The following is a 14,761-nucleotide window of genomic DNA, read 5'->3' as shown; positions in this document are numbered from 1 at the left end:
ATAAAGAAGGCAATGGGGGAGGTATTGTTGGCTGAGTGGTGGTATGCACATCTTGCATTAATTTGGTCCCAGACCGAGTCCCCAGCATCTCATGAAGGACCCCTCAAGACCTGAAAAGCTGTCAATCAGTCGGCAGACAACGCTGCACTAGATGGACCAGTGGTTGAACTTGGATAGGTCATACAGCTTCACAAGTTCACAATAAGTAATGCTGTATATTTGATTAGTTGTAGGTTGACGTTGTTGCCAAAGTTAATCCATGAAAATATTTGTGATCATTTATTTAGCTAGACATTTTCATCCACCCCAGAGTGTTGGGAAACAGATGGATGAAAGCTTGTCTTCCTGCAGGCTTCCCTTGCTATTTATACTTGGATAAATTTGATAACTTTTAGGAAAACATCATATTGACTTTCCTCAAACTCAGTTGAGAACATTAGGGCCTGCCTTGAAAATCTTATTACATCAAAGATTTCATTGCACTGTTGAAGAATAAGGGCTTCTGTTTCCATTTTAATTAACGTGGTCAATCATATGGATGGAGATCTTTGTCGCAGATAAGCACAATTAAAGATTTCTCTTTTTTTCTTTCATAGCATTCTGGTCTTGGTCTGAAAAACCTTTCTTATTAACCATTTTCTCCCTTGACTGTCCTGATTTGCTTTGCTGTGCACTATTAAGCAGAGTGGCAGAAAACATCTACAGAAACATGGCATTATTCCTTCAGCATGTGGATAAGGCATGATAATCTTGTTAGCTAGTATGCATCAGATACTAAGAAATAAACACTGGTCAATTAAAACATTCATCAACTGCGCTATCTTGAAACTGTTCTGGTACAGTTGCTAGAACTAAAAATTCATTAGCCTTATCTTCAGTCTGTCTAATCCTATGCATTATAAATGAAAAATGTTTCTATTTGCAGAAGGTTTTACACACATCCACTTTTCCTTTTAGTACTATCTAATGGAGTTGACGCTTCAGTAATAGAACTTAGAACAGTTTAATCGCCAAGGAGCGGGAACAATGCTTTTTATTGTTTACATAATTTTCATTTCCTCATTTATCACCATTACAAAACAGATATACAAAGACTGTCCCCCCCCTTTCTGTTTTCTCCCTGTACCAAGGAAAGTACAGAGTGATTGGAGGTATAATTTCACCAGTTAATGATGACTATGGAAAGCAAGGTTTGGCAGCAGCAAAGCATCGCATAGCCATGGCTCAACTTGCACTGGAGACCTCCGACTGGATCAGAGTAGACCCTTGGGAGAGTGAGCAAAAGCAATGGAGTGAGACTGTAGTGGTTCTCAGGTAATGATGATGTCTCTCTGTGTGTGTTCCTTCTGCATTGGATGATCAAAAGAATCATGGGGTATCTCAGATAAGCTGTATTTTAGGAATCTTTTGCCAGCGCTACGAAATTATACGCCAAGTGCAGAATGAGCAAAGGAAATTCAAGTGAGTGGGGTCTTATGCTACATTTTTGCAAATCTGGGCTTTCAGTGTACCAAAAATGTCTTGAGATGGACTAGGGGAAATGTAAAGCTGGCAGTGAAGAACTGGCTGATATCCCAGGGAAGGAGCCAAGAGCTTTTAAAGGGGTACTGAAGCCCACCAGGCCACTGGATGGTTTCACACATACACAGTGCGGAGGGTTAAATGGAAAGTCTGGAAGCTGTGTTATCTTGTTATGTATATTTCATTAAAACAATAACCTTCCTGAGTGAAGAATACTCTAATTACTGTATGCAGTTCCAATCACGGCATAACAGAAAAAACTAAATAAATATTTTTCTATTTTAGATTACTGCTAGCTAAACATGTATGTTCTTCAAAGCCAACAAATTGGGCCTGTAGCTCAGAGTAGGTAGGGGAGCAATATTTTCTCATAATCTTTGAGTCATACCTGTAGAAGTAAACTTAGATTATTATTTTTTATAGAAGCTCTCCCTTTGCATCAAACATGTTAGCGTGCAGCAACTTATCACATGCACAGTGGTGCCTCGCAAGACGAAATTAATCCGTTCCGCGAGTCTCTTCGTCTTGCGGTTTTTTCGTCTTGCGAAGCACGGCTATTAGCGGCTTAGCGGCTATTAACGGCTTAGCGGCTTTAAGAAAACAAGGAAACAAAGGAACAAAGGAAACAAACTCGCAAGAACTCGCAAGACGTTTCATCTTGCGAAGCAAGCCCATAGGGAAAATCGTCTAGCGAAGCGACGCAAAAACCGAAAAACCCTTTCGTCTTGCGCGTTTTTCGTTTTGCGAGGCATTCGTCTTGCAGGGCACCACTGTACTAGGTAACTTTTATCTAAGCCAGTGCTGTCCAAACTTTTTTCAAAGAGGGTCAGAAGTAAAGAGCTGTGAGGGCAGACCAAAGGGCCAGCCAAAGTTGTTGACCATTTTTTTAGGATTGAAGTTGCTGAGGGTATTTTTAGGATTTTACCCCAGGAAATAAACTGCCACAGGTTCAGTTTAAACCAACCAGCGGGCTGGATTAGGCCCCTGAAATGGACTTTGGACATGCCTGATCTAAGCCACTGTAAACATTGAGTGAAAATATCCTTTGGTGTTTGAAAACTAACACTTTTTAACCAAATGGATGAACTTCAAAGGTGAGTCCAGTTACTCTCCTCTTAATGCAGTGTTCTACCAATCACTTTATTAGAGTGTGTGTTACGTATTTACAGCTCAGTTCTCTGTATGTTTATTCCAGAATTGCCATTGTATTTAGTGGAGCTAAAGGGATGCGGGTGATGCTGTGGATTAAACCACAGAGCCTAGGGCTTGCCGATCAGAAGGTCGGCGGTTCAAATCCCCGCGACGGGGTGAGCTCCCGTTGCTCAGTCCCTTCTCCTGCCAACCTAGCAGTTTGAAAGCACGTCAAAGTGCAAGTAGATATATAGGTACCACTCTGGCAGGAAGGTAAACGGCATTTCCGTGCGCTGCTCTGGTTCACCAGAAGAAGCTTAGTCATGCTAGCCACATGACCCGGAAGCTGTATGCCAGCTCCCTCGGCCAATAAAGCGAGATGAACGCTGCAGCCCCAGAGTTGTCCATGACTGGACCTAATGGTCAGGGGTCCCTTTACCTTTACGTTTTAGTGGAGCTTACTCACACTTAACCTGGGAGTAAACATCCCCCTGTGCATAGGAATACATTGTTAATGTACTTCCTCCAAAGAGAGTTTTCCCCTCCCAATCTACAACAGGTTGTAACACTCATAAGCATCTGAACTGGGGATGCCTATGCACATAGACCTTGCCCTTTAAGCATATATGGGCATACCAGAGGTCCTGATGGTACAGACTTCAGTTCCTAGGAAAGCCTTGGTGTGTAGAGAAGAACTATACTCAGGCTTGCCCAGCTATACCCATCTATGCCTAGGATATTGGGGTGGGTCTGAGTTAAACTGTGATATTGGAAGCAGGGCCAGCTGCACAAAACCATTGTCCCTTTCTCTGTGTGAACCCCTTCACTAACATATGAAGGGATCTGCCCCTGTGAGATGCATGGTGATGAAATGGTACCTCCCAGCTATCTGTTTCATTGTCTGAGGTTCATTTACAGCCATGACTCCCTAATATCTGCTTCATCCAAATGTCTTTTGGTAGTATTTTTTTCCTCCTTCCAGACAAATGCTGTTCACTTTCCTGTGATTAAATTTATATTCTGCTCCTCATGCCAAGTCTCTTGTGCTTTCTAAGGCTGTGTGTTGAACAATCTGAAGTCCTTAGAAGACCCACCTTGGGTTGTTGTTTTTTGCTTCATATAAGGAAAACTTTGTCTGGCATTGTCATCATTAACAAAGATGGCTTAGAATGGGTGTCTGAATGCATTTTTCATTTCTGTGGCATGGCAGACACAAAACTGGAGGGCTGTGTCAAAGCTCATTTGATCACCGGAAGGCATGTATCCTTTGTATACTTCAGTGTTTTTGTCTTACATTTCAATAAAACACCTATGCAGATCAAATGTCTGTCAGTCGTTCACTTGTGAGACAAGGAAGGTTTTTTCTACAAGTTAACTTAGCTAGGGATCCTGGATTTCCTTCCTCCTGTCCTCGCTCCCCAAAAATCTGGGTGCTTTCTTGAGTTTTGGCTTGCTTGCTTCAGTCATCTGACATCTTTTGATATGCATCAGATTAAAATAGTGAACCTAGTTGTTTGCTAATGTCTGGCTTCTGTAGGCTTAATTTTGGTAGGCTTGGGTACATTGTGCTTCATTGCAACAAATGTCACTTTGATATTTTCTCATTCTGTAGTTTTTGGATATTCTTGTCATAGTCCTGCAGAACTGATTCACCAAAGAAGCCAAAATTCTCTTTCCCAGACTTCATCTCAGATGTCTCTCTTACCTTTTTCTCCCATGGAGCTAGGAGGCACAGTCCTTCTTTTAGGCACTTGTACTTTTCGCATCTGAAGGCACTGAAAACCTGCTTACCATTCTATTGTACTGATCCTTATGCTAGTTTACTGTGCAAGGATTATTCTGTTGTTCCCACTTACTTTTTCTTTACGCAGGCACATACTCTTGTTCCTGTCTCCATGCCTTGACAATTATTCATGTCTGTCACAGATCACATTCTAGTTCTCCAATAATGGCATTGCATCTTGCTTTATCATAGAATTGTAGAGTTGGAAAGCACCACAAGGGTCATCTAATCTAGCCTCCTGCAGTTCTGGAATCTAAATTAGATTTTGTTTTTGTTTTATTATTATTATTATTATTATTATTATTATTATTATTATTATTTATTTTCCTTCCTCACTCTTGACAAGAAGGAATTGAAGTTGATTCTACAAAATATACAGGAAAAGAAATGTTTCTTAATTGTCTTTTGATCCAACTCTCTTCCCATTTCTCTTGCATTACCCGATTTGAGAGTTCATGCATGCCTTCTTCCTTGTCCTGTAAAATTACAATATTCAATTAATGCTTAACAGATTCTGCTAGGCAGTTGTCACAAGCTGCTTTGCTTAATCTTTGAGGACTTCTATAAATAAGTAAAATGTCTAGTGATGCTGCATCTGGAAAGCATCAACACCAGACTTTGGGAAGAGGTGTTGAGAATTGTCAGGAGAGAAGGAAAAAAACCTATTCAAGCTTGCAAGTATGTTTTTTATGCTTTAAAAGCTAGGCGATATGAGTAGATTGACATACTGCTTGCCGAAAGTGCAAAATATAATCAAACTGTAGTAGGAAATCTGTGCAAAATGAATGTATATTCGTCACATAGCTTGGTACTTTCTGTAATCCTCAGCTCATACTGTGTCTCGGCTTGGCTGGACTCTTCCTATGCAGCACTCCTGACACTGATCATCTATCTAGCTGAATCAAACTGTGAGAATTACAGCTGGCAAACTGCATCTCCAAAGCTGGTGCTTTTTTTCTTATCCTTAATTAACACTGTATTATTATTATTTCTTGGGATTTCTTATTTGCTTCCACCATGAGGTTCCAGAGTGGATATCAACATTTTTAAAAATACAACATTAATTCAGTTAAAATAAATCAGCATTAGTTGTGATGTATCTAATTTACAGTACAGCCCTATACATGTTTACTTAGAAATAATTCCCCCCCCCCATCCACGAGCTTAGTAGGACTTACTCCCAGGAGTGTGTAGATATAGATAGGATTGCAGCCTTAAGATGTCAAGCTTTGGCACATCTCCCAGTAGAGGAATGCAAGAGGAGGGAAATCCTTCTTCCTGTCTTTAACATTTTAAACATCTACAACACTGCTGCTTATTCAGGTGTGAGGAAGTTCATATGGAGGTGAATTGAGCTTGTTCTTAACCTTTGTAGGCCTCTGAATAAGTTTGGCACATTGCTTGCAGCTTGCTTAGAGTGTAGCTCTACAGTTGTTTACTGGTTTTGGCAACCATATTCATTGTGCTCACTTTACATTCCTTACATTTGGATGCCTGTAGAGTAGTGGGTTCCATTTAGAGCAAACAAATCAACACTGAATGGTATAGGTTCTGATTGTAGAAGAAAGCTGCTCCTGGAATCTAGCTGCAGGCTTGTGTTTGAATTTTTCAGTATTCAACTCCATGGTGGGTCTTGAACTGCTATCAACTGGGAAATGTGAGGAGATGATTCAACATGTCCCAATCCAACCTTCCCCAAAGGAGACCAGTCACATCAGCAAGGAAGCCTCTTGACGCAAATAGGCCACATGGGAGACACTTTGATCCTTGTAAATAGGATCTGGGTCAGGCTTGTCATTGGTCTGGGCAACTAAGAAGCTTTGATGTCTTTGTTGGAAGCTGCCCAGAGTGGCTGGGGAAACCCAGCCAGATGGGCGGGGTACAAATAATAAATTACAATTACAATTACTGCTGGCTTCAGGCCACCTTTGCCTCATGCCCCTGAGCGTGGCATCTGCTTTACCTATCTCCTGAGAAAGCTTTGCTGTGCTGAGTTATTCTGTTTGTTCCCTTCCATATTTCTATGTTCTCACCTTTTAGAAAGCTCTTCCTGGTTTCCGTGCCAGCGTGGATCCAAACAACTGTGGAGCTAACTAATCAGTTCCTGTTATGTTGTTGGTGTCTCCCATTCAAAAGAATATAAAGTAAAACATTCTATAGGACATTCTCAAAGAAGAACTTTGAGCCTAGTCAATGACCTTTTTTGTTGTTTTCCTCTTTTTGAAATTGGAGCGATTTTTTTTTATGTGACCATTTTGCAGCTTATTCTGTAAATGCCTGAAATCTTTATTACATTTTATTGTGTGTTATAAAGCTGAAGTCCAACAAAAGATACCGTTTTACATGCGTTATATCTCCTAGAGGAGTAAAAGCAACATTAAAAAGAAATAATGGTCAATCGAAGATGTTCAAGTTAGGACAAGAATGTGAGCCGCCATTGACACAAATCTTGCAATGCACAGAATTAATATGGCAAGTTCTCCAGCCATCTAATTAAGCCCTGAAGTACACAAAAGCCGATTGAGTTTTAGAAACTGAAAGTGCAAGATAATCGCTTTGTGTATCTCTGAGAGGATTACCTTACACAGAGCCTTTTATTTTAACACAGGCACCATTACAAAGAACTGCTTAAATCACACCATATCAAGGAACTGCCCGGAGAAAACAATTGGCCCATAGAAAAGGCTGCCGGAGCATCGTTTGCTTCATCACTCACAGGTTTGTTACTGCTTTCGGTAGTGTTCCTTGTGTACGTGATAATGCCTTCCACCTTTGTCAGATTAATACCCATGCCTAAGTAGGAAAATAGTGCATTTATTTATGCTTGTGGCTGGAGCCAGGGGTCAAAAGTTGGAAAACTAATGCTGTGGGAGATGTATCTGATGCAGCTTCCCAGGTGTGGACAAAGGAAATGCTGGTATCATGGTGGCTGGTTCTGCCCTACCAACTACCTGTGGTTCGTTAGCATGCTTCAAGATTTCCCTTGCATCCATTGCACATACAGCATGTGGGGAGCTCTCTCCAAGCAGCTGGCAACTTTGCAGGATTTGCAATCAGAGGGAAATTTATTTCTGTGTGTTTAGTTGTACATGTCAGTGTACAGAGGTAGAGCCTGCCACAGCAATGCCATTGCATCACCGTGTGCATTCATGTTTCACAAACAAATGAAAGAAAATGTCTCAAATTGTAGTTTGAGAGCCTGTGAAGCAGTACAGTAATGAATGTGCGTTGTTGTGTCATGACCTACCTCCCTGAACACCTGGAAAATGCTATGGATTCCAGTGATGCCGAAATTTCAATTTAAAACCACAACTATGCTTTTTTGTTTTAATTCCCGATTAGCTCCCTTTCTAGCCCTTTTCTCTTCCTCCCAAGTTGTGCTCGCTCTTCCCTGCATGTACTCCTAAATGAGCTTTTAATTCCTATTTAGTAATGCATAGTCAAGACCCCAACAGATGTTCTTCAACCACCTGCAAGCAGTGAATGATTTTAGCTTATCTCTCCCAAGCTAGGTTTAATCCCTCCCATGCTGTTGACAGGCTTGCCTGATGCTAAAAATTTCCATATGTACCTTGCACAATGTGTTAGTAACTACTGTTATCCCAGTTGTCCCGTGGATCATAGGCCAGGGTCATATACATATAGATATATGATTTGTATTTGCAGCCTGCCCTTCTCCAAATAGTCCCAGTACAAATTATTATTAAAAATCGTAAAATAAAAACACAAAACTAACCAACAGCAAAGTTAATAGAAGTATAGAAAAGCAATGCAGGATAATGGAAGGGCATCCATTCAACCAGTTGTCAAAAAGCCTACAACGATGGTGCAAGACTCACCTTGGAGGGGAGGTTATTCCACAACCATGAATTATGCTGACTTTCCTCTAACATGAGGAAATCCCTTCAACAAATGGAGGGAGTCCTGGATCCAACCCAGCATCTGCAACACCCCTATTACTTACCTATTTCTAAATTATATTTTCTACGCTTGCTTTAAAAAAACAAAACTTAAGGAAGAACTTTTTGTAGAGAAAGGCAAGCTCCGCTGAGCATGCAGAGATTTAGCTCAAGAAACAAATTTTGGAAGATCTCTGATCTTTTATTCTTAGGCTTGCATTCAGCAAGGTTCTACATAGAGTAGACCCATTAAAATCAATAACCTAAGTTAGCCTCCATCAATTTCAGTGGGTCTATTCTGACCAATACTAATAATAACAATACTAACTACAGTGAGGGGGGAAAGTATTTGATCCCCTGCTAAATTTACCCGTTTGCTCTCTGATGAAAAAATGACCAGTCCATAATTTTAAAGGTACATTTATTGTAGCTGTGAGAGACACAATAACAACAGGAAAACACCCAGAAACCCAGAAGACAAAAGTCAGAGATTGATTATAATGAGTGAAATAAGTATTTGATCCTCTTATCAACCAGCCAGATGTCAGGCTACCTGGTATCTTCACTGTATGTAACGAGCTGAGATTAGAAGCACCTGCTATAAGGGAGAGGTCTTACCTGTAATCCCAGCTCGTTACAGTACTTATACAAAAGACACCTGTCAAGAAGCAATCAATCCAGGAGATTCCAAACTAGCCACCATGACCAAGATCAAAGAGCTGTCCAAGGATGTCAGGGACAAGATTATAGACCTGCACAAGGCTGGACTGGGCTACAAGACTATTGCCAAGCAGCTTGGTGAGAAGGTGACAACAGGTGGTGCAACAATACACAAATGGAAGAAACACAAAATAACTGTCAACCTCCCTCGGTCTGGGGCTCCATGCAAGATCTCATCTCGTGGAGTTGCAATGATCGGGAGAACGGTGATGAAGCAGCCCAGAACTACACGGGGTGAACTTGTCAATGATCTCAAGGCAGCTGGGACCATAGTCACCATGAAAACAGTTGGTAACACACTACGTCGTGAAGGACTGAGATCTTGCAGAACCCACAAGATACCACATGTACAAGCCCGTCTGCAGTTTGCCAATGCACATCTGAATGACCCAGAGGAGAACTGGGTGAAAGTGTTGTGGTCAGATGAGACCAAAATTGAGCTCTTTGTCATCAACTCAACTCGCCATGTTTGGAGGAAGAGGAATACTGCCTATGACCCCAAGAACACCACCCCCACCATCAAACATGAAGGGGACATATTATGCATTGGGGGTGTTTTTCTGCTAAGGGGACAGGACACCTTCACCGCGTAGAAAGGACGATGGACGGGACCATGTGTCATCAAATCTTGGGTGAGCACCTCCTTCCCTCAGCCACGGCATTGAAAATGGGTCGAGGATGTGTATTCCAGCATGACAATGACCCAAAACACATGGCCAAGGCGACAAAGGAGTGGCTCAAGAAGAAGCACATTAAGGTCCTGGAGTGGCCTAGCCAGTCTCCAGACCTTAATCCCATTGAAAATCTTTGGAGGGAGCTGAAGGTTTGAGTAGCTACACATCAGCCTCGAAATCTTATTGACTTGAAGAGGATCTGCAAAAGAGGAGTGGGACAAAATACCTCCTGAGATGTGTGCAAACCTGGTGGCCACCTACAAGAAACGTCTGACCTCTGTAATTGCCGACAAGGTTTTGCCACCAAGTACTAAGTCATCTTTTGCAAAGGGATCAAATACTTATTTCACTCATTATAATGCACATCAATCTATGACTTTTGTCTTCTGGGTTTCTGGGGGTTTTCCTGTTATTCTGTCTCTCACAGCTACAATAAACGTTCCATTAAAATTATGGACTGGTCATTTCTTCATCAGAGGGCAAACGGACAAATTTAGCAGGGGATCAAATACTTTTTCCCCTTACTGTATGCAACAAAGAAAAACAATTCCCATTTTGGCTCCTTAAATCACCCTCTATTCAATGTCATGCCATTACATTAAACAGAGGGAAGGAAAGAGACTACAGGGTAAATAGTGGGGGTGCAGATGGAGCACTCATGGGAAATAAGCTTCCACACCTTAGTTTTTTACTCCGGCAGCGTACATTGAAAGGACAACATCCAGCAGGTTGTGCAATGTCTGGCTGCCAAAAAAAGCCCATCCTTCAAGACTCCTTAAAGGAGTTTCCAGGGGGTGGGTTGAATGATCTGTGGCGGACAGAAGCTTTCTTCAGCTCAGCTAAGAGAGAATACTCTCGTGACTGCAAAACATTTGTCAACCAGGAAATATTATAATTCTTCTCCAGCTTGGATTTCAATCTGAGCTGGAGAAGAACTCAGACCCTTGTAAAGCTTGCATCTCCTTTGAGATGGACTTTAATGAGTTCTCAATGAGCCTGGCTTCTCTGACATCTCTACTTTCTTGTTAGTATAATAGCAGCCTGCCATTTTTGAGAACATCTCAGTTATTTGCTATTTCCTTTTGAAAGGTCCTCTGAGATATTTACAAGGGCTGCTATCAGTTTAAAACGCTTTCTGCTTCTGTGTAACTTATTTTAGTAGGTCTTCACATCTCCGATAAGGGTCACTGAGTTTAGCATCACATACAGAGTAGTCTTTTTATAAGAAAACCTTGATCTTTATTTCATTTCAAATTGAACTTGGGCAGATAACCTGGTTGGTTTCCTACCTGTTTTGGTTTGAGAGTTTTGTCTCTTAATGAGATCTTGCAGGCTGTTAAAGCTAGCTGCTTTGTTTGTGCTGATGACAGTTTCTCCTTTAGCTAACTCGGTTTTCCTTTCTGGCAGGGTATTATGGAGTATTATAATAACTTTTTTGCTACCAGTATTGATTCAGATATTCCATTCAGAACCTTACCAAAAATAAAAAAAGGTTCAAGTATGCTACAGAAACTGAATCACTCTTACTGGAATTGCAGTTTAGAAAAACCATTATCAGTTGTGAAACTGCAAGATCATTATTTAACAGTAGCCCTCAAAAGTCCAAGGAAGTTATATTCCTGTTTTTCGTCCCTCTAGACTTGATTCTATCAGCAACCTTCTTTAAAAAGCCATTTAGTTGTTCAATTCTGGTTTCAAGAGTTGATGCCTTTCTGAAGAGAGAGCCTTAACGCTGTTCTCACAATTTTTAAAAATAGACATTTTAATGTCAGGAGTGATGGATGATAGTGTGTTGTATGTTGCTTGACCATGTTGGCATTTGATGTTGGTTGTCAAAGAGGGTTGCTTGTATCTTTATTCAGAGGGAACCTGCTAGATAAATCTCTACCCCAAGCTTCAGAATATGCTTTATAGTTTGGATTTTTCCAAACACACACACATCCTATCATCCACCTATCTATCTATCTATCTATCTATCTATCTATCTATCTATCTATCTATCATCTATCCATCATCTATCATCTATCTATCTAAATTGGTGTGGGTGTAACCCCTGCTGAATCAGTCTAGTCTAGCATCCGTTTCCAACTAGATGCCTGTAAGAATCTCACAAGGAGGACCTCATTTCAACAGCTCCCTTCCCACTTGCAATTCCCGTGGAACAGGGACAGCCTCCCTTTTTTGTACATTGCCCCTGTAAGGCTACAAGGCACATTATATGTGTGGGTGGGAAAGTTGGCTGCCCCCATATGTACATGGGAACCACAATCTTTTTCTCTGTACAATCACTGAGGAAATAATGGTTTGTCATAACTAAAGTATCAACTAAAGCATCAACACAAGAGAAGGAAACTGGTGGATTCTACACACATATAAAAAAAACACTGTGAAAATCCTTCTTTTAAAAATGCTTTGAAAAATACATTGAATTTGGCATACCTCACTGTCACCATCTAGTGTCACATTTGTATATTGCACTTTACAACACATTTAAAACGTTTTATTTGCAGTTGTAAAGCTGAGTCTTATGTGTAACTGTGTGGTGCAGTGAGTGAGATAGTGAGTGAGTGAGTGAGTGAGTGAATGAATGAATGCATATTTGCATGTATGTACCTCTGAATATTTGCTGGAAACTCTGTGAGTTTCCCATTCTTTCAAATAATTTAATCAAGGGTGCTTACAAATGGGAAGGATTGTGCAATCCAGTGGGAGTGGTGCGCATAACATCATTTTTTTCCTACTGGAGCTCCTGAAGCAGCCACCTCTGTCTCTGCCCTTCCCAAGGGTATCTGTACCTATTTGGGCATGGGAAGGTGGTAGAGCCAGTGTCCTTCAGGTCTTAATGTGTGTTCATTTCCAAAACTGATAAATTATTGACCACCTTCAGCATGAGCTCAGAGATGATCATGCATTGCTACATGGAAACTTCTGTTAGGAAACTCAAAGAATCTGTAACTTCTTGCATTACAAGTTGGGCCTATCCATATTTGTAGCTGCTTCTCTTGAAATATGTGGATCAGTCCTTAAAGCTTGAACAGATTGCTCCAAAATTTCAAAATAAAATTATTAATAGTAATAATAAGTAACCTGTATTTTGTTATTGTGGAGATCTTCCTTAGTGTGCATATGCTTATTTGAAAAGCAAATTAAGATGTATAATAAGTGGGCTTAAAGGTTCACTCGTTTTCTGGAGAACTGCATTCATATGCTTTAAAGAAGGATATTGCTGGAGTGAGAAGGAGTCAGCCAGGGCAGCAATTATTATTAAGTTCTTGTAGAAGCTTATCTGAAGGAAGATCCTGATAAGACTGCATTTGTTTACATTATGAAGAAGATGAAAGGAGACAGAAAATAATGGTAGACAAGACAGTGAAGAAGCTAGAAAATAAAGGTGTTTCTAACATGCCTCAGAAGTGCAACGGTGTTGGAGTATGCCTTATTTCAGTGGGGAGGCTGCTCCCAAGTGTTGGTGGCACAACAGAGAAGGCTTTGTTCTTGGTTGTTGCTGGATGAATGTGTGCACAAGCAGGAGGGGTTCTGAGAAAGACTGCAGGAACAGGTGGGTCTGTGTGAGCAAAGGCATATGATGTCCATTTGCCATTTGAAATAATACACTCTAGGGAGGATTTTACAAATGCACACTATACCTTTAAAGCACATTCTTTCAAAGAATCCTGGGCACTGTGGTTTCTTAAGAGTTGCTGGAAGTTATAACTCTTTGAGAGGCAAACTACAGTGCCCAGAATTCTTTGGAGGAAAGAATATGCTTTAAAGGTTTATTGTGTAAGCAGCCTTAACTTCAGTAGATTCTAGCAGGATGCTGGTTGAATTTTAAGTGTGTGTGTTCGTATAAACTACAAATATAAATGTACATCTAAAGGGGATGTTTCAGCAAAAGAAAATAATGCAAATGATATTATGTTCTTGCAGTTGTCCCTGAGTTAAAACTTCTGTGTGGAGCTGATGTTCTGAAGACGTTTCAAACACCTAACCTCTGGAAGGAAGAACACATTTTAGAAATAGTGGGCAAATTTGGGTTGGTTTGTATTAGCCGCATTGGCAACGATCCTTCTCAGTTTATCTCGCAGTCAGCACTTTTAAGCAGGTACCAGCACAATATCCACTTGGTTAGGGAGTGGATTCACAATGAAATCAGTGCCACAAACATAAGGCACGCCTTGCGCAAAGGGCAAAGTGTGAAATACCTCGTTCCAGATTCTGTTATTTCCTATATTAAGCAACACAATATATACACGGATGAGACTGAACGAAGAAATGAAGGGGATTTGCTGCAGCCTCTTAAGCGATATTGTTCTGTCGTCAGCCCTCTTAATGACTGATGGTAATATGGGCCTTGTCCTCTCTTCTGCTTATCCTGTGCCTAGAAATCATGGGTCTGAGTGGGTTTCCACTTTTCCTATGATTTTTAGGCATGGGTCCGAATAGCATTACCTTTGCCCCACCTCTTTCCCTCAAAAAAGCCGCTGTTAGCACTAAATCTGGGCAAATGCCAATTCAGAGAAAACCCGACTGACTTTTGCTCCAGTTCAGCTGTAAGCAGTGGGTTTGCCTGGGGGAAAGCAGCAGGGCAGGTAGATGTGTGGTTGAGCCCTAAGTTACTCACTTCTCAGAGTGAGAATCCTAAACAATATGCCTGTAAAGGAAAGTAAGCTTGGTTGTGATAATATGGGAGTAATCCATTTTAGGGAAAAATCCATCTGTGCCAGTCAAAAGCTGTGATGAATGAGCCTATCTCTGTTCACAAAGGGACTCCCCCACTGACCTTCAGCGTTGGGGACAGTTTTGCACACTTAATAGGGATGTAGATCCAGGTCTTTCCTCTTGTTGAAATGAATGAAGAAAAGAGTCCTCGTTCCACCTGATGTTTCTTGCAAGCACTGGAGTCTATTTATAGGCACTGGAAATCTAAAACAAGGACTGCCTGCTGCATTTGGTTTCTGCCTTGCCTCCTATCATTTTAAGTATCACTATTGACAGTGAATCAAAACAAGCTCCCATATCACGTGATCCTA

General features: G+C 41.0%; 1 protein-coding gene across 4 annotated transcripts in view; it reads left to right on the top strand.

Annotated features, from left to right (window-relative positions):
- NMNAT3 (nicotinamide nucleotide adenylyltransferase 3) overlaps positions 1-14,466 on the top strand; it is a 40,175-nt gene extending 25,709 nt beyond the window's left edge. For 3 of the 4 annotated variants that reach the window (XM_053389988.1, XM_053389987.1, XM_053389986.1), the window contains exons 3-5: positions 1,131-1,314; positions 7,044-7,153; positions 13,659-14,466. In XM_053389988.1, the coding sequence (XP_053245963.1) occupies positions 1,131-1,314; positions 7,044-7,153; positions 13,659-14,068 (704 nt within the window). In that variant the 3' untranslated portion in view covers positions 14,069-14,466. Of the gene's footprint in view, positions 1-1,130; positions 1,315-3,634; positions 3,976-7,043; positions 7,154-13,658 lie in introns of those variants that run through there. The other variant, XM_053389989.1, reaches the window with a different exon arrangement.
- The last annotated feature ends 295 nt before the right edge of the window (positions 14,467-14,761 follow it).

This window comes from Podarcis raffonei, chromosome 5 (genome assembly GCF_027172205.1).
Source record: "Podarcis raffonei isolate rPodRaf1 chromosome 5, rPodRaf1.pri, whole genome shotgun sequence".
Lineage (NCBI taxonomy): Eukaryota > Metazoa > Chordata > Lepidosauria > Squamata > Lacertidae > Podarcis > Podarcis raffonei.
The sequence above is the reverse complement of the archived record's forward strand: the minus strand, read 5'-3'. Positions and strand labels throughout refer to the sequence as shown.